The sequence below is a fragment of the Ornithodoros turicata genome, chromosome 1, assembly GCF_037126465.1.
Source record: "Ornithodoros turicata isolate Travis chromosome 1, ASM3712646v1, whole genome shotgun sequence".
In the NCBI taxonomy this organism is placed as follows: domain Eukaryota; kingdom Metazoa; phylum Arthropoda; class Arachnida; order Ixodida; family Argasidae; genus Ornithodoros; species Ornithodoros turicata.
In genome coordinates, this window is record NC_088201.1 from 168,997,603 (window position 1) to 169,024,586 (window position 26,984).

The window sequence follows — 26,984 nt, forward strand, 5'->3', positions numbered from 1 at the left end:
CATCGCGGTGGAGGCGGCTGCTGGATAAGATAAAGCGCAGCCTTGGTGATTCCGGCGGCTGTTCGCGTTAAGCGACAGCCGCCAGTGTCCTTATCGTCTGTCTGCCTCGTTGTTTTCCCTGTGCTTTCGCCGTCTTTGTGTTCACCAATTCTAAGGGAAAAGACCCTTGTGTGTGTTGTGCCTTTGGATTAACTACAATTACCAAGTAACCGCACATCGCTTCGCGTGGGTAAGTGCCCGTGCCACGTTTCCTTTGTTCGAACAGTAATCCTAGGTGGTGGTGGTGATGGTGAAAGTTGTTCGTAGTTGTTGTTAGGCTAACAAAATAATGAACCAAATAAAAGCAGTGCGACCTAAAGTGTTCACTGTATCTCTGCCTAGAGATACAGGTTGGGACAAAAGTTTACGGAACACGCGAGCGGCGTATTTTTTCGTCGGTACGACACCCTAGCGGCTGGCGGAAGCGGGTGAGTTCCCTGCTTCGGGGGGGGGGGGGTGCAAGCGTGCGATGCCAGAGACACAGCGGTAGTTCCGGTATCGCCTGGTTGTGTTTGGGAAGTGGAAGCTACCGCTGTGTGTCGCTAGCAGCGTACCCTTCCACCCCTCCGAAACAGTGAACTCACCCGCTTCCTGCAGCCGCTAGGGTGTCGCACCGAAGAAAAAGTACGCCGCTCGCGTGTTCCGTAAAGTTTTGTCCCAACCTGTACGACCTTTGACGACCTTGCAGAAGCCTTGGTCGAAAAAAGGCCTAACACTGATTTTGAACGAGTAGCACACTATAGATTTAGGCGATATGAAATAAAGACAACGACTGAAAAAATAGCTAATGAACTAGCGCAGAACCCAGTTATCAAGATTAAAGAACAGGAGTATCGTTTGTGGTACTTGGGAAGTAACAAGACAAGAGTGCCGGTCTTCTTCTATCCAGTTGATGAAGAAATAAGCTATTTTTATGACACCTTGCAGCAGTTTGGTGAAATTGAAAACATTGAAGAATCTAAATATAAGAAGTGGAACACTTGGGGTAGTGGAGTCTGGCAGGTAAATATGGAAATCAGGAAAACCATCCCCAACTTTCTAAAAGTTAATGGACGAAATCGCTCCTGGATTGTACAGTGTGAGTACCAGGGTGTGCCACTCTGATGGAGCGGCTAGCTGCCCTAGGGCTCAGGGAGGTCACGCTGGCAGCGCTACTGGGCCCTCTGCAACGCCCCATTCAGTGGCGCGTCGGAAGGGAACTCGTACGCTTCCTTACCGACACAGGGCTCGCGCTGAGCCTGTGACTGCGCCTCTTCTTTCGCTGTTTCCGATTTGTCTTTCTGTTTTCTTCTTTCTCTTTATTTTTCCTTTTCTCCCTTTTCCTTTTTGTAAGCGGGAATAGCAAGTCGGCTGCTGGAGCCAGGCTAACCTTTCCCCTCTTTCGTGTTTTTTGTTTTGTTTTGCAATAAACCTATATCCCCCCCCCCCCAGGGCGTAACACGAGTGTGCAGGAAATGCGGGTGCGAAGGTCACTTAAATTCGTCTTGTATCACTCCAAAGTGCGACAGGTGTGGCAGATTTGGCCACCAAGAATGCAATGACCCCTGTCCAAGGTGCATGGGAGATCACCCAGTCGCCGAGTGCAGAACAAAAACGTTTGCGGCCGCGCTTGGTTACTCGCGTGGGCTGGTACCAGCGTTAGACGTAGTTCCGGACGTATCAGATATACACGTTAGTGAAAACCAGGCTCTGATCGATAACTCAGCGATACCCGCAAGTGAAGACGTGGTACAAGTGCCACAGAGGGAAAGTCGGAGCGATGCTGAAAATGATAAACAGATTGAGAAAGATACAGATAGTGCCACACAAATAGATGACTGGGCTGCGTCGGCCCCCAAAGAAAATAGTTACAGTGTACTGACAAACGATGAAATAAACTCGGAAAAATCTCAGGCAGGTAATCAGATTAACAAGAGCGGGGTAACAGGAACCATTACCCCTATAACGAGCTGATAGATGAAAAATCTCGGAGACCGAAATAGCGAGTAAACAAGAAGAATACTGCTATAATTCCACATGAACCATGTAGTGTGAACACCCTAAAGGAACCCAGAGTGGCTAAACAAACTGAGAAGGTGACTCTTTAATTGAAAACTGTCAAATATGAAAATATGGATCCGACTGTAGGCGTCAGCTAGTTCAACGAAAGAAGTGACAAAAAAAGAAAAAAACAGGTTCACGAAATTGACGACGCCCCATCGGATAGCTCACTTAAGAGCAGTAGCACCGTTATGCACAGTAACGTCGAAAGTGGCAATACAAAAGGAAGAGAAAAAAAATCAAGGAAAAAGCAACAGAAACGTGCAACCTCAGCAACATCCGATGATGGCCCCATCCCACTTAGCAATAGATATGCCACCTTTGAACTGTCTAACGCAAGCTCGTACAGTTCTGATAATTTTAATGACTCTATGGAAAAACTGGATCCTGATGAAAAACGACTTCATGTGGAAAATCCACATGACTTTCTTAACGATTCAGATAGTAGTGTATCTAAATTCCAAAGCTGCTCATCATTTTACTCATTAGATAAAACACCCACACAAGCGAACAAAGATCACTAAACAAAGAACTTACCGAAAAAGAATGACTATGGTTAGTTACACCTTTTTATACTTAATGTCTACTTCCCTAATTATAGGGTCATGGAATGTGAACGGCATGCGTAACAGAATAAAACAGAATAGTATCATTGAAGCAGCCCGTGCAGAAAAGTTAGATATTTTGGCCATATAAGAAACTCATATTAATAATATTAGATATATAAATAATTTTGATAGAATTTTTACTGTAAAGAGTTTATGGAGCTTCGCCAATTGGCGTAGTGGAGGCGTCGCCTTTATTCTGTTTGGGAGATGCAAAGACATGATGTTCAAAAAGGAAAGGGACTTTGAGAGCAGGGTGTTAACCATTGATCTCAAAGGAGGTCTTAAAATAGTGAACATTTACGCTCCCGTAAGAAGTAGCGGCCAAACGGAATTTTATAACAGCGTTGATTGTTATCTACACGGCGCAACGAAGATTGTACTATTAGGCGACTTTAATTGTGTTGAAAATGAGATTAGAGATAGAATGCCCCCACGCGATAGACCGCTTACGTATGGTGCAAAGTCATGGATAGAACTAAGAAAACGGTGTAATTTAAAAGATGATTGGTTACACGTTTGTCTCAATCAACTGGGCATGACATGGAAAGGCGCAACAGCCAGAGCGAGAGTAGATAGAGTGCATATAACAGATAACATGTTATCTGATCTACAAGACGCATCAGTGAAAGAAACCTCCATATCTGATCACAGCCTGCTAACATGTCGAGTGAAAGCAAACATCCACATTAGAGGGAAAGGGCTGTGGAAAATGAATCCCTATCTATTGGGTGATCAACGCGTATATCGGGACATAAAAGAACTTCTGCAGAAAAGAGTAGATAAAGACTTAACACCAAATCAGTGGGACGAGTTGAGGAATGAAGTTAAAGAACTATTGATAACATGGGGTAAAAAGATCGCCAATGAAGATCGGGCCGAGCTATCAAAAGTAGGAGCCGCCCTTGCTTTGTTAAAGAAACCAGATAATTTCGGTCCTGGGTTAGAAGAAGCACGAGAGCGATTAAAGAAAATATATAATAAATTTCTTGCAAAAAAATGGGAGGTAGTAAAATTAAAATTTAAAACTGAAGAATGAGAGGCAGAAAACTGGGCGTCGAAGCATTTGCTTAATAACGCTTTGGGAGGTTGTAAACATGAAATCAAAAGTCTAATTGATGAATACACCAGCGAGGAAATGCAAAACCAAACAGAAATCAGTAAATATGTATCTGAATCCTATACGGAACTGTACAGGAGGGAGGATGTGACCTTCACAGAGTGTGACCTCCTCTTCCCTAATTCCGCCCAAGTACAATAGGCAGTGAGTTCTCGATGAATGAATTGCAAACAGCCTTGAAACAGCTGAATGGAAGGAAGGCTCCGGGGACTGACGGCCTGAGACCGGCTTTCTATAAGCATTTTTGGTCACTCCTTGCTACACCACTGCTGAAAATGATAAATGAAGCTTTCCAAGATATATCTCTGCCAGTTTCCTTCTACGACGGTAGGATCGTGCTGATTTGTAAAGATGTAAATAAAATTTATAATATTAAAGCCTGGCGGCCAATAACACTACTTAACTTAGACTATAAACTGGTAAGCAAGATGATAGCAAATCGAATTCATGACATATTAGGTGATGAAAGATGAAAGTCACTGAAAAGGTTAGCCAGCTGTAGGGATCGAACCCACATCTTCTGGATTACCGGTCCAGGGCTCTACCAATTGAGCTAGCTAACACGCCTCTCCAGCGACTTTCTGGGTGCGTCATCTAAAGGGACGACAAACCAGCCACTCACTCTCACTCACCCTCCTTTCACTCTTACATTTTTTGCTCACTCATACACACATTCTTACGACGGAATTCGACGCAAGCGGCACCTGTTGAACAAAAGAGAACCCGAGAGAGATGACGCACCCTGAAAGTCGCTGGAGAGGCGTGTGCATGTTGGCTGGCATGTTATTGGCTATTGATTTTGAAAAAGCCTTTGATCGCGTTAACCATGCCTACCTAGAGCACTGTCTGAGGAAAATCAAGTTAAACGAACAACTAGTTGATATGATCATGCTCCTTTATAGACACAGTGTATCACGAGTGATAGTAAACGGTCACCTAACAAGTGAATTTAGGGTCGAGAGGGGCGTGAGACAGGGTTGCCCCCTGACAGCGGCCCTTTTCATCATACCTTGGAACCGTTCTTACAAACTCTAAAAAATAGTATACCACCTCTCTTTTTACCAATAATAGGCAAAACAGTACCAGTCTTCGCTTTTGTTGATGATGTGAATGTAATGGTGCAAAAAGGTGGACACATGAAATATGCCCTCGAAGCTTGTAAAAAATATGAGACCATTAGCCATGCGAAAGTAAATACTGGGAAAAGTGAAATTCTGTGCTTGGGAAATACGTACTCCAATATTGGCACCCTGTACGGCATACCAGTGAGATCTGAGATCAAAATCTTAGGCATCCTCTTTGATAGAGCTGGTCCTTCTAAGGCTACTTGGACACGGAGGTTGAAACAAATTAATAGTAATGTAGAGACGCTAAAAAACGTAAAATCAAACATGTTTTCAAGGATTCAAATAGCGAAGTCACACATATATTCAAAGGTACAGTACATAACTCATACAATGGATATCGATAAGAAAATGATAAGAAAAATTGGTACAATAGTGTTTCCGTTTATTTTGGGGTAGCGGTGTCGAAGCTATCCAACGTAACTGGATGAAGGAACCACCGTACAGGGGTGGACATAACATCATCGATTTGGTTTTGGTATCGAGAGCGAACCACGTTATCTGGACACTCAGGGCATTATCTTCAGACATCAATATAGTTTCAACAATGGTTAGATATTCGATTGGCCTTGGCATACGATTTATAGACGGTAAAGTAGACAACAGTAAACCTTGCCCTACAAACGTAAGAAAATTCTATCAGAGTGTAATAAACGATTACAGATTATTGAAATCCAAAAATAAAGAGGTTGAGATCATAACAATGAAAGGAAGTGACATTGTTGAACTGCTTCGAACAAACAGGGAATACGTAGTACGGAAACCGATTAATGGTGTCGAACCTGACTGGCGAAGTATCAATGCAAACTTTTTACATGTTGCGAGGAAAAGTTTTATGTGGCGGTTCGCGCATGGGCTACTGCCCATACTGAAACACCATAGAAATATAGGCCACATCCGCAACACGTATGATTTATGCGGTGGCAACGAATCCCTTCAACATTTTTTTTTTCAGACTGTCTCTTTTTAACCCCAATGCAGGAAAATATTAGAGAACGTTTTCAATTAGACCAGCTACACTACTCCTCTGTTCGATTTTTCAACCCCGCTCCACAGGGAAAGCCACGTCGGCGACAGTTTATCGCTGTTATCAGCGAAGTCAGTTATCAACTCTGGAGACTTATACCTCTGTCAGACGGGCACATATACGGCCTTAACGGTCACGGCCGTAAATGCATACTGTCATTAACTTCCTGCCAGACGGTCAGCAATAAGGTCTTTGCGACAAAACTGAGGTAGAAGGGCAACGGCGTTCCCGCAAGACCGTTCACGGCGTTCCATCGAAACTGCCCAAGCCTCGTCACCAAGCATACCATAAACAGGATTTAGCACATTTAATTCAATTCGAAATAAAATGCTTTTTACCCGACGTAATGTTGTCATCTTTTTTTTTTCGTCTTTTTCTGGCGTTTTTGCAATATGCTTCACTTTTTATCCCACCTGTACAAGTGCTACGTTTGTACTTACACCCTCGAACCACTGCACACGGCATCGCACCGTGTCGTGTGCATCCAAAAAGTCCGACGCCACTCAAAAAAATATCCAAAGCACTTAAAAGCAAATATAGTTTGCTGTTGTATTTTGAAAATACCAACAAAACGTTGTTTTCGTGTACTTTCAGTAAGAAAAAGCGTGATTTCGCTACATTACATTCAACATTCACAGACTTGTTTATCGACTTGGACATCATCGACAAAATGCCTTCGCGGATACCGTCTGGCAGCTTCCCAGAGCTTAGGGCCGTATGTAACTTACGGCCATTCCTTAATGCCGTAACTTTAAGGGCCGTATATGTGCCCGTCTGACAGAGGTATTAGGTGCGATATCGCGCACGGTTAAAAACCACAAACTTCCCGTTCCTTTATCGCTCGTTGTAGTAATGAAGTTTCCCAAGCAGCAAAATGTACTGAAAGTCGAGTGTAATAGGGGTGGACGGGTAGGCGGAAGGCCTTGAACAGACTCCTGAAACTAAAGAACATTGATAATACACATACCGTCCACCCCTATTGCACTCGACTTTCAGTACATTGTGCTGCTTGGGTTTATGGCTTCTGAGGAAAGAAAAGAAAAGGCTATCGGGAAATGATTTCACTAGAAAGTGGGCCTCCCCACCGATTATCTTTAAAGTTGACGCTGAGGATAAACTACAGATGGGTTTCTAACTTTCTTTATGTTCTTCTTGCTATATACTTCGTTATACTGTGTTTGTCCCTTCATATAACTGTATTTCACCTCTACCTTATCACCCATCCATTGCATAATCATCCATATACTACAAAATGAGAAGAAAAAAAAGAATAATGACCAAATTCTTTCCTTTGGGGACATGAGCGATGTGTTTAAGTGGGATGAATGTGAAACCACTGGCGTGGTCCTGCGCCCGTAAGTGAGTTACTCAAGGTGCAGTCGAGAGGACGTCTCAGAAAAGCTGCAAATAAAATGGTAAATAACGGCATAGCAACAATTGGCAGCCAAGGGTCCTTGTATGTATGTTGGGCCTCTGGCGTGGTCTGGAGACCCCTACACCGGCAAATGACCTTTTCTTTAGGATTTGGCCCTCTGATGTGGCAGTAATGCCCTCAAGGCAGCAATTGAGTCAGTATCACTGGCGCGAGCTTATCCTCTGCAAATACATTAGCTTTTTCTTTATTTCTTCTTAATTTGGACCACGCGGCTACCGTAACGCTGTTCCCAAAATGAATGAATGGATGATTTGGGGACCCCCGTCGTGGCGTAGCTGCCCACAAGTCACCAATGACAAGTGTAAATGTGATTTTAATTTCCCCTTGCTTGAAGGAAGGTTGTCATAACAAGAAAGTACAACAAAAGTACAAGAAAAGTAAAAAAAATCCGGACGCCCTTTCCTCCGGGAGACCCACAAATGATGCGAACGGGCACTATGAGCTCCTAGTGGCTTAGTCGCCCTATTACCTGATATGAGGTCAGGTCGTGGAAAAGGTGGCAAAGCCAAAGGAAAGAGCAAGACCCGGTCCAGCAGGGCAGGGCTCCAGTTTCCCGTCGGTCGTATTCATCGTCTCCTGCGCAAGGGCAACTACGCCGAGCGTGTGGGAGCAGGCGCCCCCGTTTACCTGGCCGCCGTGCTCGAATACCTCGCTGCTGAAGTGCTCGAGTTGGCGGGCAACGCCGCTCGCGAGAACAAGAAGACGAGGATCATCCCCCGTCACCTCCAGCTGGCCATCCGCAACGACGAGGAGTTGAACAAGCTGCTGTGGGGCGTCACCATCGCGCAGGGTGGCGTGTTGCCCAACATCCAGGCCGTCCTCCTGCCCAAGAAGACGGAGAAGAAGGCCTAAAACTACCGGACACCGCGAGGAAGAACACAAAACGGTCATTTTCAGGACCACCACATGTTTGTCACGGCGGGCTAGCGCACTGCGAGTAGAAATAACCCTGAATCTTGCTTTGTGTCCTGTTTCTTGCATGCATGACGACGCGTTTGCGCCTTTTCCTGTCGCTCGAATGGTGACAACGTTACTTTCCCCCGTTTATTTATTTATCGTAAATATAGTTATCGTTATTTTTCTTTGCCTCTGACAGAGGATTCTAATCTCTCCACCAATACGTATGAATGATGCCAGCATGAAATTCAACTCCGCTTGTGCTTGTATGCGTCTGTAAATTTTTGTTTCTGATATGAAGTGTAACTACATATTATGTCCTTTCCTATTCTTTTTCTCTTTTGCTGTGTTTTATTTTTGTTTTCGTGTTTCTGTTTATGTTTTTCTTCACTGCCGCGCTTCTCCACTGCCGCGGACCGGGACAGATCAAGCTACGTAACGTAGCACTTTTCCCAGTATCCTGTAGCGTGTTGTTTTATTTGTATTTTTTTTCTGGAGTAAAATGAAATGAAATGGGTGAGAATTGTTTCGCTGACATTGAACCTTCTTGATGTTAGCATAATTGTTGATTCTCCGTGCGTTCTATATCTATCTATATGCCCTCCATGCCATGAAACAAGGAAAAGCGGGAAATAGCTCGACTTGGTTTTCCCTTCTATCGTGTATGTCTTCTATGTGCTACAGTGAATGCCTGCAATTGATTTATAAAACAAGCCTTGTAGTGTATGTTTTTTGGAACGCTTTTAATTAATGATGTGGTGCTTCAGTTGATAGATTATTTCCCCACATGCATCTGTTGTTTGCTTGTCTGGTGTGCTGGCTATTGCTCGTTTTGAGAGATTGCTTCTTGTTCTATTCATCAGAATTGAATAATGCTAGCATAGAAATAATTATTTCCTTACGTCTAGGCTGGTCACATACAGGAAGCTCATAGACTGAAACTACTCAATTAAAAGTTGTTTCCTGGGGTATCTGAACAAAGCATGTGCAGTTTAGATGTGTGTTTTCTATTGTGTTCGAAATTCGATTAATCCCTTACGTCTACGAAATGTCACTTAATAAGAAACTCTTTTTAAATGTGTGATATGTTGGCTATTCAACAATCCTTTAATGTACTGCAACAACGCACAAAATGGCCATGTATTCAACAGCTATGAATAGTAAAGCAACTTACTCTGACGTGTCTGGTACAAACACGACATCGGGATGGTCGCCATATTTCAACTGGCATGTGCAAGGCATAGGCATTCCTTAGCGGAAGTTTGAAAAGGGTGGCGTAGATGAAGCCACTGGAGTGTACTTTTTATTGCACAGAGGGGACTTCCATCGAAAACGCGTATCACACGCGTACCTCACCTAAACCTGCTGGTACAAAATTTTGTACCAGATATCTCAGGAGGATTGAAAGTATAGATCCATCGATACTCATTAATAGGAAGATATAGAGGCAAACTGCTCTTTTGTAATAAATTTCCCTGTGAAGACCTAGTACCTCGAAATTGGAAGTTGTTGTCAAAACATATGATTTGCTAATATATACTGTCAAGCAATGAGCTTTGCAGAGCTAGGTTGTGTTTTAAATGTGTCATCATTCTCCAAAATTGCTTCCTATTCAGTACCGAAAAAGCTTCCAACAAACTGGTCAATTCTCGAGAAAGTCTTGTTTGTGTTTGTTTAGGGAATAGCAAGCCTACATCGTGCCTAGCTTTTCTCCTCTTTTTTGCTCTTTCAGCGTTACCCCCTAACCAAACGATGTGTTATTGCGTGAACTGCTTTCTATTGTTGTTTTGCGCAACAGCACACACACACATTCATTTTAGAACAGATACGATCCCATTTCTTATGCCCAGCCACATACATCTCGCCAGTACTTGACCATACTTTGAAAGTTAATCGTCTCCCATGTTCATCACAGCGATACTTACAATCGTTCTTTCCATGCACCATTGTCGAATTGAACTCGCTTCCCCATGCGATCGTCACTATTACTAACTATGAACAGTCCAAGAACGCACTCGCCAATTACTTGTGTTTATAACATTGTTTTTCTTTTTTACCTTTTCCTTTGTTGATCTTATTATTATTATCGCGCATGTGTTGCTCTGTTACTGTTACTTCACACTGTTTCAATTCGCCGACATTTATCTTTCATTTATCTTTCACTTGTATATACATAGTGTTCCCTCCCTCATGTAGCGCCCATTGGGCCCTTAAGGTATGATCATAAATAAATAAATAAACATATGGGATAATGATGTGATGGGCCATTCACCGCCGTTATGGCGGTACACTGCCCCATCGTGCTTGTGGAAGGGATGGGAAAGTGATGATGGCCAACAGTGTACATACACACACGTGCGAATTGTCTTCTTTACAGCGGAAAGCCTGAATTTCACGCTGGTGTTCGCAGATGATATTGGCTGCAACGTTTTCGAAGGAATAGGGAATCCGAGTGAGTACTTATATTAGTGAGCAATCTCCCTCATGAAGCTTCTATATGACACATGGCATGATTTTTTTTCCCAAAAACTGAGTGCCGGCAGTCCGCTTTGAGGCCGAGGTGTGGGTTAACCTTCCGCGACTAATTTTGATTGCTGATATTAAGGTTTGATTCTAGGCACGGGCAACGTGAGTAGTAAAGGGGCGTATAGAACAGAGCCGGGGGCGAATCCAGGACCCCCCTACCCTGAGCCCTGCGCGGCGCGTCCCTACGCGTATTTTTCCCTGCGCGGCGCGTGTGGGGAGGGTTGTCCGCGCGCTTATCGGCGGGGGAGGGCTGCGCGTGCGCTCATCGTAGCGTATTTGTCAGCCTGGGCAGACTTCTTTGGCCGACTTCACATATTTTCCCGATACAGCAGGTGAGCAGTTTACATGCAGAGACATGCAAAGAAGGGTCATACACAAAAAAGGACAAGTGAAAATATATTTATTAATGTCATTCAAGTTGAGATATATTTATTAAAGCCAATAGTGCTGGGAATTGTGATGTCAATCAGGTGAAGGAGAAAAACCCAGCCGAAAAAGCTTCACCACCTGTAACAGGGCGGTGCTCGAGTGGAGGGTTGCTGTGGTGGGCGGAGCGTGACCGGGGGGCTGCGTGCATGCTTACCATTCACACTGGGCTGACTTCTTTCACCATTTTCCTACTTGGGCCGATTTCCTTCCCGTGACAGGTGGGCGGAGCGTGACCGGAGGGCTGCGTGCATGCTTACCATTCACCCTGGGCTGACTTCTTTCACAATTTTCCTACTTGGGCGTCGCGTGGCCGAAGGGCTGCGTGTGCGTTTACCATTCAACCTGGGTCGCCGACTTTCGCCATTTTTCAGCCTGAGTCGACTTTATTCGTAATTTTTCCAGCTACAACAGTTGTGCAGTTTACATGCAAACGATAGCCATACACAAATGTACAAGTGAAAATATATTTATTAAAGTCATTAGGAATTATGTTATGACTCTGCGTGAATGGGAAAAACTTAGCCAAAAATCTGAAATAGAAGGAACACAATACACGTAACAAAGAATATTACAGGTATGATACATTAGCATTGAATAGGTATCACAAATCAAACACAATATTTTTATTAGTGGTTTTTAGTAAGTTTTCAATGAATCAGAATTGATAGCGCATTTAAAATATTCTTAATCAATACTATTACAATCAAAATTACAAATTGTATTATAAAATGTCTAATATTCCTATACGTGAGAACCATCAGTGCAATAGCGGGAAGTTCTGATAGTTGTATGTAATTAACTGTGAACAGCAGAGACACTGGAAGACTATAGGACACGAACACAAGATGAAATAAAATCTATACTAATACAAAGAAGATATTCCACTTCACCACATAGCACGCTTCTAGCCAACAATCAGAACAAAGAACGACACGAACACAAGAGGAAAATCAGAAGAAAAAATCAAACTCATCAGAAAATAGATATGTTAAAAATTAACTTCACCACATAGCACACTCCTAGCCAACAAACAGAACGACACGAACACAAGACGAAATAAAATCTATACCACTACAAAGAAGATATTCCACTTCACCACATAGCACACTCCTAGCCAACAAAGAACGACACGAACACAAGAGGAAAATCATAAGAAAAACTCAAACTCATCAGAAAATAGACATGTTAAAAATGAACTTCACCACATAGCACACTCCTAGCCAACAAAGAACGACACGAACACAAGAGGAAAATCAGAAGAAAAAATCAAACTCATCAGAAAATAGACATGTTAAAAATGAACTTCACCACATAGCACACCCCTAGCCAACAAACAGAACGACACCGAACACAAGAGGAAATAAAATCTATACCACTACAAAGAAGATATTCCACTTCACCACATAGCACACTCCTAGCCAACAAAGAACGACACGAACACAAGAGAAAATAAAATCTATACCACTACAAAGAAGATATTCCACTTCACCACATAGCACACTACTAGCCAACAAAGAACGACACGAACACAAGAGGAAAATCAGAAGAAAAAATCAAACTCATCAGAAAATAGACATGTTAAAAATGAACTTCACCACATAGCACGCTCCTAACCAACAACCAGATCTGATGATATCTGCCCCGATTTGTTGAAGACGGGTGCCGATAGATGTATGGAAGACCGCTGAACACGAACGACAAGAGGAAATAAAATCTATACCACTACAAAGAAGATATTCTTAATCAGTACGATTACAATCAAATTAAAAATTGTATTATAAAAGTCTGAGACATGAGAACCATCTTTGCAATAGCGTGAATATTTGTCATAACGTTTCGAGCGCAATAGGGAATCTCAATTTCATATTCCAACATTACTCAACTTTTAATTTCCTATTAAGTGAACAGCATAGACGTAAGGAAATAACGAGAAACAACACAATCATCAGCTACAATTAATAGAGAGCCAAACCTGCGTACCGTCCAACACATAGAGAAATAATAGCTAATCAATCTATCAATGGCGAAATAGCACAGACTTAACGCTGAAGAACAGAGGAATACGCGGCGACACGTAAACATCAACAGAGGAAAATAATCTATCATTGAACCATCATAAAATCGATCAATATACAATTTTCATTCTAACAAACACTACGAACCTTGATGGAGGTATCCAAGACGTAGGAAATGTGCACGGTTTTCACTCTTTTCCTCAAAGCCAGGAGACTTTATGTCTATATCTATGTGACCATAGCACAGTGCATGCTTTATCACTCAAAGGGTTAGGGGCTATATTACTTTGTCCAGCAAACGGGGCGCTCTAGAGGTCAGATAAGAGAGTTCAAAGTCGATATAGTTTAGTGTGCAGCGCAAATAGATGTGGATATCACTCGCTGGGGTCACTATCTTTTCGCATCCTTTCCCTGAAATGGAAATCTTTCGTCAAAGTGGTTGTCAAGTCGGTTCAGTTTGTAGAGATGTGATATTGTTATTGAAAATGTAGAGAAAGTCCAAATTATTAATTGGTAGCAACGATACTCAATCAAAAACGAGAAACAAATTTAATTACGTCAATTTTTGTAATATTTTGCAACAGAAATTTCTAATGAACCACACAGAAATATCAAATGTGAAATGCAACTCAGAGTTATGAGGCGTTCCCATCTTAGAGGTACTTACTTATGTCAATCGAGTGAACAATTGAAACAAATACAAGACAATAATTATCTCGAGCGGTAAGTTCACAACTCATAGAATATCAGTCGAGTGAATACTTGAAACAAAATCAAAACAATAATTCTCACGACAGGTGGAGATTATAGCATTCTAAATCAGATAATAAAATTTTAATGAATAAAATAAACATAGATATGCTTTTAATTAAGTGTAGACGTGCACTTGAAAACAGAAGAGACAATTGCTCTACTTTGAAAAGATGGACAGATTTTGTACTCGATACCATAAGTCATGGGAAGATGTGATAAAAAACTGCTTCGAAAAGGAGGAGCCGCGAAACGATTTCATTACCGCTGCATTTCAATACGTCCTAGACATGGTCGTATTCGGAGATATGGTACAAACTACAGAACTGAAGGTGCAAGAATTTATATGCCGAATCTACAATACTTATAAAAATATCTGCACATCAACGTCTGAAGGGCCATTGGGATTGATGGCGGAGTTTTTGAGGTTTGCCAACGAAGAATTGAAATACACTAGACCAGATGTAATTGTAATCATTGCAATGGGCATTGCGTACACCAAGAAAGCAGTCGGATCAAATTATCATATACAAGCGGTCTATATCGCACGATTCATTACGGATTTGTTGAAATTACACATATCTGAGATGAAAAGTACATAAAATCTTATCACGTGATATATTCCACTACCATGGCAACGCAATTATTTTCTTCTACCAGTCTCTGCAACGATGTCGAATCAAGAGAAGTTCAATATTGTCGTGCAAGGTCTGATGTATTATCACCTGTTGAAACTCAACAAACATATCAATTGCGGTGGACCACCGGACGATTTTCGTCTAATACTATCTTGTACGCCATTCAAGAACCTTCATACAAAGAAAGGAAGCATCAATAAGAGACTCTGCAAATTCATCGCGACAAAGTGCAAGCTGTTGAAGCAATACAAACACGGCGACAACATAGCGCCTGCATTAATCAACGCTGGATTCAAGCGCCCAATAATCAGAATAAACTATTTAATGTCTTCGGAATTCATCAATGAAGACAACAAACGAAAACTTCAGAGTTTGAAATAGAATTGTAATTTATCGAAATAAACAAGTGTATAAGTGAAACAATAATTGTAATCTTTGTCATCATTAAAATGAATTCTTCGCATCACAATGAAAAACACTTTACATTTAGCATGGCTAGACTGAGAACAATGATCGCTAAGGAAACGAAATATTCCACAATTTGTGTAAGAATTCTCGTATGGAATGAGACCTGACCACCAAATAGGTTTTACTCGACTACACTCTGTACAAATTCATCACCCGAAGGACAGAATTGCCGGAGAAGGATCGGTCATTGAAATTTAGAGATATGATACATCGGTCTATGATTACAAAAAAGGATCACTAATCTCATGTGAAAACTTATCATATTTCACGAATTAAATTCCACAGTGCATGTATATTTCTCAATCAGTTGCACTAGCCCAGACATAGTAAAAGAAGAAGAAAAGGCGTCTTTGACAAGCAACCGATTGGAGCGCGGAACAAATAAATAAATATTTTTGTCAACACAGTTGTCCATTGTTTGAGTAGGAAAAAGGAGCCGTCCAAGGCTTGCAGTGGGGGCCAAGATATGGCAAAACGGGAAGTAAGGCAAGATAACTGATTGCGGCTGGCCGTTCGCGACAACTTTTACAATCGCATTGGGGTTCACTGCCAGGGAGATAATACGAAGCCTTCGCGAAAAGCGAATCTATTATCAGATGCCACAATGCAAACGAAAGATTTTACGAGCACGACGTGCAGGCCAAGTCTACATTTCTAATCATGTAGTCTTCGTAACACACGGCACACAAACGTATATGAAATAATTTCCAAGTGGCAATCAGATTTTGGGAGAAGCGGATCACACAACTGCCATCAGAAGTGCTTAACCAATATACAATGAAGATGAGCGTTATGCATAAACACAATGGAAGATATGTTATATTAATTATAATAACCAGATCAGCGCAGGTCACACATAAACGTAGATCCAATTCACAAAATATACTAGAGATTTCCCGTAACCATACAGAAAAAACTATCACATTATTTTAGTGTCATAGCATCTAGGCACTACAAATGGAAAGGCCATACTGTAATTTAATGAAATTTTCTTTAGCTCATAACATTGTAAAACGCAAATTCCTCACTAAAGATCATTTTCTTCTTTAAACTTTCAAAATCAAAACTGCACGCTATTTCTTGCATTTTTCTAAAGATATAGATTAAAAAGTTGTGCATATACTCACACATACTTTACAAGATATTTGTTTGTGGATTAATTGCTAAAATTTATCGGTTCACATTCAGGAGAAGTGGTGACTACCACACATCAGTAAGAGTTTAATCACAATTTGAACAAGTGTTGCGATTTATGATCAGTGTTGTAGAACGTGTAATTTCACAATACACAAGCTTTAGGTCGCTCACTTTGACGAGCACTCTTTCACGATGTCAGAGAAGTTATCCGAATGGACTGATATTTTCTGTATACACTATAACATAATGCGAATTCTTTATGTCGTGGATATTAAAAGTTACGAATATTTTTCGAACGAAAATTTACTTAAGACTCGAAGAAAGGGTCACCCGCGTCGTCGAAGACGTTTCGGCAACACGCCGGGCCGCGTTTCCCCAATGCCGTACCCGAAACCGAACGCGATTCTGCGCCCGACGCGTTAACGCGGTACCGCACGCGAGCGTGTTGCTTTTTCCGGAAACGTCTTCGACGACGCGGGTGACCCTTTCTTCGAGTCTTAAGTAAATTGTCGTTCGAAAAATATTCGTAACTTTTAATATCCACGACATAAAGAATTCGCATTATGTTATAGTGTATACAGAAAATATCAGTCCATTCGGATAACTTCTCTGACATCGTGAAAGAGTGCTCGTCAAAGTGAGCGACCTAAAGCTTGTGTATTGTGAAATTACACGTTCTACAACACTGATCATAAATCGCAACACTTGTTCAAATTGTGATTAAACTCTTACTGATGTGTGGTAGTCACCACTTCTCCTGAATGTGAACCGATAAATTTTAGCAATTAATCCACAAACAAATATCTTGTAAAGTATGTGTGAGTATATGCACAACTTTTTAATCTATATCTTTAGAAAAATGCAAGAAATAGCGTGCAGTTTTGATTTTGAAAATCTAAAGAAGAAAATTATCTTTAGTGTGGAATTTGCGTGCTACAACGTTATGAGCTAAAGACTTATAAAATTACAGTATGGCCTTTCCATTTGTAGTGCCTAGATGCTATGACACTAAAATAATGTGGTAGTTTTTTCTGTATGGTTACGGGAAATCTCTAGTATATTTTGTGAATTGGATCTACGTTTATGTGTGACCTGCGCTGATCTGGTTATTATAATTAATATAACATATCTTCCATTGTGTTTATGCATAACGCTCATCTTCATTGTATATTGGTTAAGCACTTCTGATGGCAGTTGTGTGATCCGCTTCTCCCAAAATCTGATTGCCTCTTGGAAATTATTTCATATACGTTTGTGTGCCGTGTGTTACGAAGACTACATGATTAGAAATGTAGACTTGGCCTGCACGTCGTGCTCGTAAAATCTTTCGTTTGCATTGTGGCATCTGATAATAGATTCACTTTTCGCGAGGGCTTCGTATTATCTCCCAGGCAGTGAACCCCAATGCGATTGTAAAAGTTGTCGCGAACGGCGCGCTGCAATCAGTTATCTTGCCTTACTTCCCGTTTTGCCATATCTTGGCCCCCACTGCAAGCCTTGGACGGCTCCTTTTTCCTACTCATACAAATGGACAACTGTGTTGACAAAAATATTTATTTATTTGTTCCGCGCTCCAATCGGTTGCTTGTCAAAGACGCCTTTTCTTCTTCTTTTACTATGTCTGGGCTAGTGCAACTGATTGAGAAATATACATGCACTGTGGAATTTAATTAATAAAATATGATAAGTTTTCACATGAGATTAGTGATCCTTTTTGTAATCATAGACTGATGTATTATGTCTCTAAATTTCAATGACCGATCCTTCTCCGGCAATTCTATCCTTCGGGTGTTGAACTTGTACAGAGTGTAGTCGAGTAAAACCTATTTGGTGGTCAGGTCTCATTCCATACGAGAATTCTTACACAAATTGTGGACTATTTCGTTTCCTTAGCGATCATTGTTCTCAGTCTAGCCATGCTAAATGTAAAGTGTTTTTCATTGTGATGCGAAGAATTCATTTTAATGATGACAAAGATTACAATTATTGTTTCATTTATACACTTGTTTATTTCGCTAAATTACAATTCTATTTCAAACTCTGAAGTTTTCGTTTGTTGTCTTCATGGATGAATTCCGAAGACATTAAATAGTTTATTCTGATTATTGGGCGCTTGAATCCAGCGTTGATTAATGCAGACGCTATGTTGTCGCCGTGTTTGTATTGCTTCAACAGCTTACACTTTGTCGCGATGAATTTGCAGAGTCTCTTATTGATGCTTCCTTTCTTTGTATGAAGGTTCTTGAATGGCGTACAAGACAGTATTAGATGAAAATCGTCCGGTGGTCCACCGCAATTGACATGTTTGTTGAGTTTCAACAGGTGATAATACATCAGACCTTGCACGACAATATTGAACTTCTCTTGATTCGACATCGTTGCAGAGACTGGAAGAAGAAAATAATTGCGTTGCCGTGGTAGTGGAATATATCACGTGATAAGATTTTATGTACTTTCCATCTCAGATATGTGTAATTTCAACAAATCCGTAATGAATCGTGCGATATAGACCGCTTGTATATGATAATTTGATCCGACTGCTTTCTTGATGTACACAATGCCCATTGCAATGATTACAATTACATCTGGTCTAGTGTATTTCAATTCTTCGTTGGCAAACCTCAAAAACTCCGCCATCAATCCCAATGGCCCTTCAGACGTTGATGTGCAGATATTTTTATAAGTATTGTAGATTCGGCATATAAATTCTTGCACCTTCAGTTCTGTAGTTTGTACCATATCTCCGAATACGACCATGTCTAGGACGTATTGAAATGCAGCGATAATGAAATCGTTTCGCGGCTCCTCCTTTTCGAAGCAGTTTTTTATCACATCTTCCCATGACTTATGGTATCGAGTACAAAATCTGCCCATCTTTTCAAAGTAGAGCAATTGTCTCTTCTGTTTTTAAGTGCACATCTACACTTAATTAAAAGCATATCTATGTTTATTTTATTGATTAAAATTTTATTATCTGGTTTAGAATGCTATAATCTCCACCTGTCATGAGGATGATTGTTTTGATTTTGTTTCAAGTATTCACTCGTCTGATACTCTATGAGTTGTGAACTTACTGCCTGAAATAATTATTGTCTTGCATTTGCTTCAATTGTTCACTCGCATGACATATGTATGTACCTCTAAGATTGGAATGCCTCATAACTCTGAGTTGCATTTCACATTTGATATTTCTGTGTGGTCCATTAGAAATTTTTGTTGCAAAATATTACAAAAATTGACGTAATTAAATTTGTTTCTCGTTTTTGATTGAGTATCGTTGCTACCAATTAATAATTTGGACTTTCTCTACATTTTCAATAACAATATCGCATCTCTACAAACTTAACCGACTTGACAACCACTTTGACGAAAAATTTCCATTTCAGGGAAAGGATGCGAAAAGATAGTGACCCGAGCGAGTGATATCCACATCTATTTGCGCTGCACAATAAACTATATCGCCTTTGAACTCTCTTATCTGACCTCTAGAGCGCCCCGTTTGCTGGACAAAGTAATATAGCCCCTAACCCTTTGAGTGATAAAGCATGCACTGTGCTATGGTCACATAGATATAGACATAAAGTCTCCTGGCTTTGAGGAAAGAGTGAAAACCATGCATATTTCCTATGTCTTGGATACCTCCATCAAGGTTCGTAGTGTTTGTTAGAATGAAAATTGTATATTGATCGATTTTATGATGGTTCAATGATAGATTATTTTCCTCTGTTGATGTTTACGTGTCGCCACGTATTCCTCTGTTCTTCAGCGTTAAGTCTGTGCTATTTCGCCATTGATAGATTGATTAGCTATTATTTCTCTATGTGTTGGACGGTGCGCAGGTTTGGCTCTCTATTAATTGTAGCTGATGATTGTGTTGTTTCTCGTTATTTCCTTACGTCTATGCTGTTCACTTAATAGGAAATTAAAAGTTGAGTAATGTTGGAATATGAAATTGAGATTCCCTATTGCGCTCGAAACGTTATGACAAATATTCACGCTATTGCAAAGATGGTTCTCATGTCTCAGACTTTTATAATACAATTTTTAATTTGATTGTAATCGTACTGATTAAGAATATCTTCTTTGTAGTGGTATAGATTTTATTTCCTCTTGTCGTTCGTGTTCAGCGGTCTTCCATACATCTATCGGCACCCGTCTTCAACAAATCGGGGCAGATATCATCAGATCTGGTTGTTGGTTAGGAGCGTGCTATGTGGTGAAGTTCATTTTTAACATGTCTATTTTCTGATGAGTTTGATTTTTTCTTCTGATTTTCCTCTTGTGTTCGTGTCGTTCTTTGTTGGCTAGGAGTGTGCTATGTGGTGAAGTGGAATATCTTCTTTGTAGTGGTATAGATTTTATTTTCTTTTGTGTTCGTGTCGTTCTTTGTTGGCTAGGAGTGTGCTATGTGGTGAAGTGGAATATCTTCTTTGTAGTGGTATAGATTTTATTTCCTCTTGTGTTCGTGTCGTTCTGTTTGTTGGCTAGGAGTGTGCTATGTGGTGAAGTTCATTTTTAACATATCTATTTTCTGATGAGTTTGATTTTTTCTTCTGATTTTCCTCTTGTGTTCGTGTCGTTCTTTGTTCTGATTGTTGGCTAGAAGCGTGCTATGTGGTGAAGTGGAATATCTTCTTTGCATTAGTATAGATTTTATTTCATCTTGTGTTCGTGTCCCATAGTCTTCCAGTGTCTCTGCTGTTCACAGTTAATTACATACAACTATCAGAACTTCCCGCTATTGCACTGATGGTTCTCACGTATAGGAATATTAGACATTTTATAATACAATTTGTAATTTTGATTGTAATAGTATTGATTAAGAATATTTTAAATGCGCTATCAATTCTGATTCATTGAAAACTTCCACTAATAAAAATATTGTGTTTGATTTGTGATACCTATTCAATGCTAATGTATCATACCTGTAATATTCTTTGTTACGTGTATTGTGTTCCTTCTATTTCAGATTTTTGGCTAAGTTTTTCCCATTCACGCAGAGTCATAACATAATTCCTAATGACTTTAATAAATATATTTTCACTTGTACATTTGTGTATGGCTATCCTTTGCATGTAAACTGCACAGCTGTTGTAGCTAGAAAAATTACGAATAAAGTCGACTCAGGCTGAAAAATGGCGAAAGTCGGCGGCCCCAGCTGAAAAATGACGAAAGTCGGCGACCCAGGTTGAATGGTAAACGCACACGCAGCCCTTCGGCCACGCGACGCCCAAGTAGGAAAATTGTGAAAGAAGTCAGCCCAGGGTGAATGGTAAGCATGCACGCAGCCCTCCGGTCACGCTCCGCCCACCTGTCACGGGAAGGAAATCGGCCCAAGTAGGAAAATGGTGAAAGAAGTCAGCCCAGTGTGAATGGTAAGCATGCACGCAGCCCCCCGGTCACGCTCCGCCCACCACAGCAACCCTCCACTCGAGCACCGCCCTGTTACAGGTGGTGAAGGTTTTTTCGGCTGGGTTTTTCTCCTTCACCTGATTGACATCACAATTCCCAGCACTATTGGCTTTAATAAATGTATCTCAACTTGAATGACATTAATAAATATATTTTCACTTGTCCTTTTTTGTGTATGACCCTTCTTTGCATGTCTCTGCATGTAAACTGCTCACCTGCTGTATCGGGAAAATATGTGAAGTCGGCCAAATAAGTCTGCCCAGGCTGACAAATACGCTACGATGAGCGCACGCGCAGCCCTCCCCCGCCGATAAGCGCGCGGACAACCCTCCCCACACGCGCCGCGCAGGGAAAAATACGCGCAGGGCTCAGGGTAGGGGGGGTCCTGGATTCGCCCCCGGCTCTGTTCTATAGCCCCTTTTCTACTAACGTGGGGAAGCTCATACTGTTTCCTTAACAATACACGATATTATATAACCTACAGAGGGATGACCAGCTATCAGGCGACACTTGGCACAAGGATAAATCCGAAGTTCAAAGTTGGATCAATGCTGTTCGAAAGAGAATCGACGGGTTCGGACTGGGGGCATGCCCTTACGAAAGGAAACCTTCTAAGAGCTGAAAACTAAGGCCCAATTTGGTATTAGAATACATTGATCGACAACTCATTATGGGTTTCGGAGTCGGTAGGAACCGGGCGCAAAGGAGGCGACAATGCCGGGGTTTTCGAGATACGCCGGTTTCAGCCGGTCGACTGAGACGGTATCCTCTTTCCCGTTTACCAAAATGCAGTATGTTTTGTCGTTCCTGGCGAGGACAGGACGCGGTTCGGAGTAGGGCGGAGAGAGGGACTTCCGCACCGAGTCTGTCCGCAGGAATACGTGGGTTGCCGTAGGCTGAAAGAGCGATGAAGGCACTGAAGCAGGGCCGAAGGTGACATGTCGGATTTCGACGGGCAAAAGAACTCTGCGGGGTGGCGGAGTGAACAGCCGTAGACGAGGTCGGCACAACTGCATCCGAGGTCTGGCTTAAGGGCGGCACGAATACCCAAGAGCACGAGAGGGAGATGGCAGTCCCAGTGATCTCTGTCTTCGTGGGCGATGAGCGCGGTTTGAGGTGGCGATGTGAACGTTCCACCATGCCATTAGAAGCAGGATGATAGGACGTTGTGCGCAGCCTGGTGGTGCCGAGGAGGGTAGCGAAAGCAGTGAAGGGCTGGCTTTCGAACTGCCGCCCCCGGTCAGTTGTGATCTGGGAGGGTACGCCAAAACACGATAGCCACATAGCCAAGAAGGTGGCGGCGACAGTTCCGGCTGACATTGAGTTCAATAAGCGCCTTTCGCTTACTTTTCTCGACGCTTCGAGTTATAACGACAATCGCCGAACATAACATCCCCGGAATCATGTGAAACATGACTTCTTTCACTGTTGAAATCGGTTCAACGTTTTTTGAAACTACTTTTAGTGGAGGGCAGAACGTGGAGAGTTGTACAGTAAAAGTGTAGCTTTTGTTACTTAAAATGTTCGACTGAGGTTGTTGGTACTGCGTTACACGAAAAGCGTTAGGAAAATACACAGGTGGCAGATCGTGCTGTTTGTGTGTGTCGCCGTGTCTGTTCTTTTAGCGCTTTTAGTGGTATAAGTTTAAGTTGATCATTTTGTACCCATACTTTCAGGTTTGCGTGTGTCATCCTCTGTGTCCGTGTCTCTCGGTCTTCTTCGTGGATCTATACCAGCAAGCCTGCACTCCTTCTCTTGTTTCATTACTACATTATTGCATACCTTCATCGTCCAGTTTCAGAATCTCTGCTTTGGGACCCCTTTTTAGATAGTGTCAGGATGCGCGGCCGCCAATGGTTGCGTTGTGCTTGTGTATAATAGAAAGTGGTTTTGGTTCTGCGTTTAATGCTCTGACGTAAAACACGAAGTAAATTTTCATAGTAGCAACAGTGTGACTGGAGAGGAAGGTACAGACATTACTGCCTCGGGTACTTTTAACGCTGCTTGTTCTCAGTTGACATGAATGAAACATGTAAACTAACACATATTTTGCGTTTTCAGGGTGCGAACTGTGGGCGCCAAAAAGTCTATTAAAACATGCACTGGGAAAGGACTGTACAGTTCCATTCAAACTGCATGTGGTAGCGACGTAGACACACCCTACAACGACAGCTGCAATATTCCTTAGACTGCAAGTACGCGGCACAATAAACGTCCTCCTGAGCATCCCCACTGGCAGCCGAGTTGTGATTCAACACAACGGTAGAAGAACAAAGAAATCAAGGCGAATCACGAATCCATCTCGAATCCATCAAGAATCAATCAACAGACCGCGGCATTTAATCCGCAAGGGCGTAGCCGCGTCGAGCAGCATAATCTCTCTATCGCGCAACACGAACTCTACCGTCACAGGTCTTCGCGCGGTTTTTCTTTTCTCTCTTTTTTTCGTTTTTGTTCCGCTGCGTACTGTGCCGGGATAAAGGTGTCACCTATACATTTATTCTATCTATTTATTAGCAGTACCTACAGCTCCATTTAAGCGGCACAACCTAGAAGAGAACGAAGGTAGATAGCGGCACGACACCCTATCACCAACGACGTGAACAACAAAAGAAATAGCCGTATTCTGAAGGCCGAATCACTTCTGTGCAAGACAATAGAGAAAGTTTGTTCCCACACCGCTCAGAAACGGCGTAAAGTATCTTCAAAACAGAAGTACTGGCGTGTTCTCCTTGCTTTACCCTTGTCAAGGACACATTTTGTAGAATACCTGGGCCAAAATTTGTAACTCCCTAGGTGTGGCCTCGGTGGTTCAGTCGGTAGCGTGTTCGACTTTTGATCCCGAGGTCGCGGGTTCGAACCCGGCCGAGGACGCCAGCAACTTGGTGGTAGGGTACAAGTTGCTTAGACACGCCGTCTTCCGCGAGGGACGTTAAATACGGGGTGCCGTGTGGTGAGCTTTCATCGCACGTTAAAGAACCCTCAGGTGGGCAAAAGCAATCCACAGACCGACCGCTGTGGCGTCGCTCATGATCTCAGTTGTCTCGCGACGTAAACACCCAATTATTATTGTTAGTAACTCCCTAGAGTAACTGTCTAGGAAACGATTTCAGTCATCAAGTTCGATAAACTTACAGTAGCTTTCCAGATCCCTACACATAAAAAAAAGTGGTTTTGCCGTCTACTAGTATTCTCTGATCCGCAGGGCTGTGTTCACAGATGGTTCGTCTACGTCGGATTTCTCCTCCGCTGCCTTTGTCATACCGGAGGAGTCACTATCATGTGGGTTCCGCCTGTCACATCGCACTTCGTCGACCTCTGCGGAGCTGTATGTCATCTTGTTATCTCTAAAGTCTGTCTCAAAATACCCTCCTGGGTTCCTGGGTGATATACACTGACTCAAAATCAGCCCTGCAATGTGTAGGAACCATGGGCATCCGCGGCTCGTTGGCCCCGGTGGTTGTTAGTATCCTGACGGCGCTCAAGTTTCTCGGCGAGCAGGGGCACCGGGTGACCCTACAGTGGGTCCCCGGCCACACCGGCATTCAGGGCAACGAAGAGGCAGATTTGGCGGCTGCTGAGGCGCACCGTATCTCCACAGCCCTGCCCATTATCCTCTCCAACGGGGATAGGCGCTCCTACTTGTCTGCGTTGGTGTCACCCTTGGCCCGCCAGCAATGACTGCATGACATCACTTAATGGTCGCTCCTCCATGCAGTGGACCCGTCATTATCATTTAGGATGCCAGGTGGCTTCCCTCGCAGCTTTACGACACTCCTGCGGCGTCTACGACTCAACGTCGCCTTCACCCCTGTGTTCCGTGCTAAGCTGGGTTACAGTAACACGGCGCTGTGCCTAGCTTGCCGCACCCCAGCTACGATCCCCCATATCATCGAGGACTGTGAGCGGTACACGTGCGAACGCCGGGTACTTCGACGCCAACTTACACTCCTCCTCGACCATAGACCATTCAGCTTGTCCAAAGTACTTGGCCCATGGAGCTCCCCTGCGCATCAGTGCCGGGCTCTTCGCTCCCTTTTTGCTTTCATGCAGTCCACTGGACTCCTCGAAGAGCTCTAAACAGAACTCCGAACCGTCGACCCGGGTGACCCTTTCTTCGAGTCTTAAGTAAATTTTCGTTCGAGAAATATTCGCAACTTTTAATATCCGCGACATAAAGAATTCGCATTATGTTATAGTGTATACAGAAAATATCAATCCATTCGATTAAATTCCCTGACATCATGAAAGAGTGCTGGTCAAAGTGAGCGACCTAAAGCTTGCGTATTGTGAGATTACACATTCTACAACACTGATCATAAATCGCAACACTTGTTCAAATTGTGATTAAACTCTTACCGCTGTGTGGTAGTCAACACTTCTCATTAATGTGGATCAATAAATTTCAGCAATTAATCCACAATCAAATATCTTGTATGGTATGTGTGAGTATATGCACAACTTTTTAATCTATATCTTTAGAAAAACGCAAGAAATAGCGTGCAGTTTTGATTTTGAAAATTTAAAGAAGAAAATTATCTTTAGTGTGGAATTTGCGTGCTACAACGTTATGAGCTAAAGACTTATAAAATTAAAGTATGGCCTTTCAATTTGTAGTGCCCAGATGTCATGACACTAAAATAATGTGATAGGTTTTCTGTATGGTTACGGGAAATCTCGAGTATATTTTGTGAATTGGATCTACGTTTATGTGTGACCTGCGCTGATCTGGTTATTATAATTAATATAACATATCTTCCATTGTGTTTATGCATAACGCTCATCTTCATTGTACATTGGTTAAACACTTCTGATGGCTGTTGTGTGATCCGCTTCTCCCAAAATCTGATTGCCACTTGAAAATTATTTCATATACGTTTGTGTGCCGTGTGTTACGAAGACTACGTGATTAGAAACGCAGACTTGGCCTGTACGTCGTGCTCGTAAAATCTTTCGTTTGCATTGTGGCATCTGATAATAGATTCGCTTTTCACGAAGGCTTCGTATTATCTCCTAGGCAGTGAACCCCAATGCGATTGTAAAAGTTGTCGAGAACGACTCGCCGCAATCAGTTATCTTGCCTTATTTCCCGTTTTGCAATATCTTGGCCCCCACTGCAAGCCTTAGACGGCTCCTTTTTCCTACTCAAACAATGGACAACTGTGTTGACAAAAATATTTATTTATTTCTTCCGCACTCCAATCGGGTTGCTTGTCAAAGAGGCCTTTTCTTCTTTTACTAAGTCTGGGATAGTGCAACTGATTGAGAAATATACATGCACTGTGGAATTTAATTAATAAAATATGATAAGTTTTCACATGA

General features: G+C 42.1%; 1 protein-coding gene and 1 long non-coding RNA gene across 4 annotated transcripts; both read left to right on the forward strand.

Moving 5' to 3' along the window:
* On the forward strand, positions 1 to 26,984 carry LOC135378771 (uncharacterized). Of its 3 annotated transcripts, none has more exons than XR_010418572.1 (4): positions 1 to 229; positions 10,665 to 10,739; positions 23,339 to 24,990; positions 25,072 to 26,984. It is a non-coding gene; the product is annotated as an uncharacterized LOC135378771 (long non-coding RNA). The 3 variants fall into 3 exon arrangements; XR_010418571.1 differs by having other exon boundaries at positions 25,087 to 26,984; XR_010418570.1 differs by having other exon boundaries at positions 23,339 to 26,984.
* Positions 7,865 to 8,242, forward strand: LOC135378770 (histone H2A-like). The gene has a single exon (XM_064611860.1). The coding sequence runs from the start codon at positions 7,865 to 7,867 to the stop codon at positions 8,240 to 8,242; it is 378 nt and encodes a 125-aa protein (XP_064467930.1).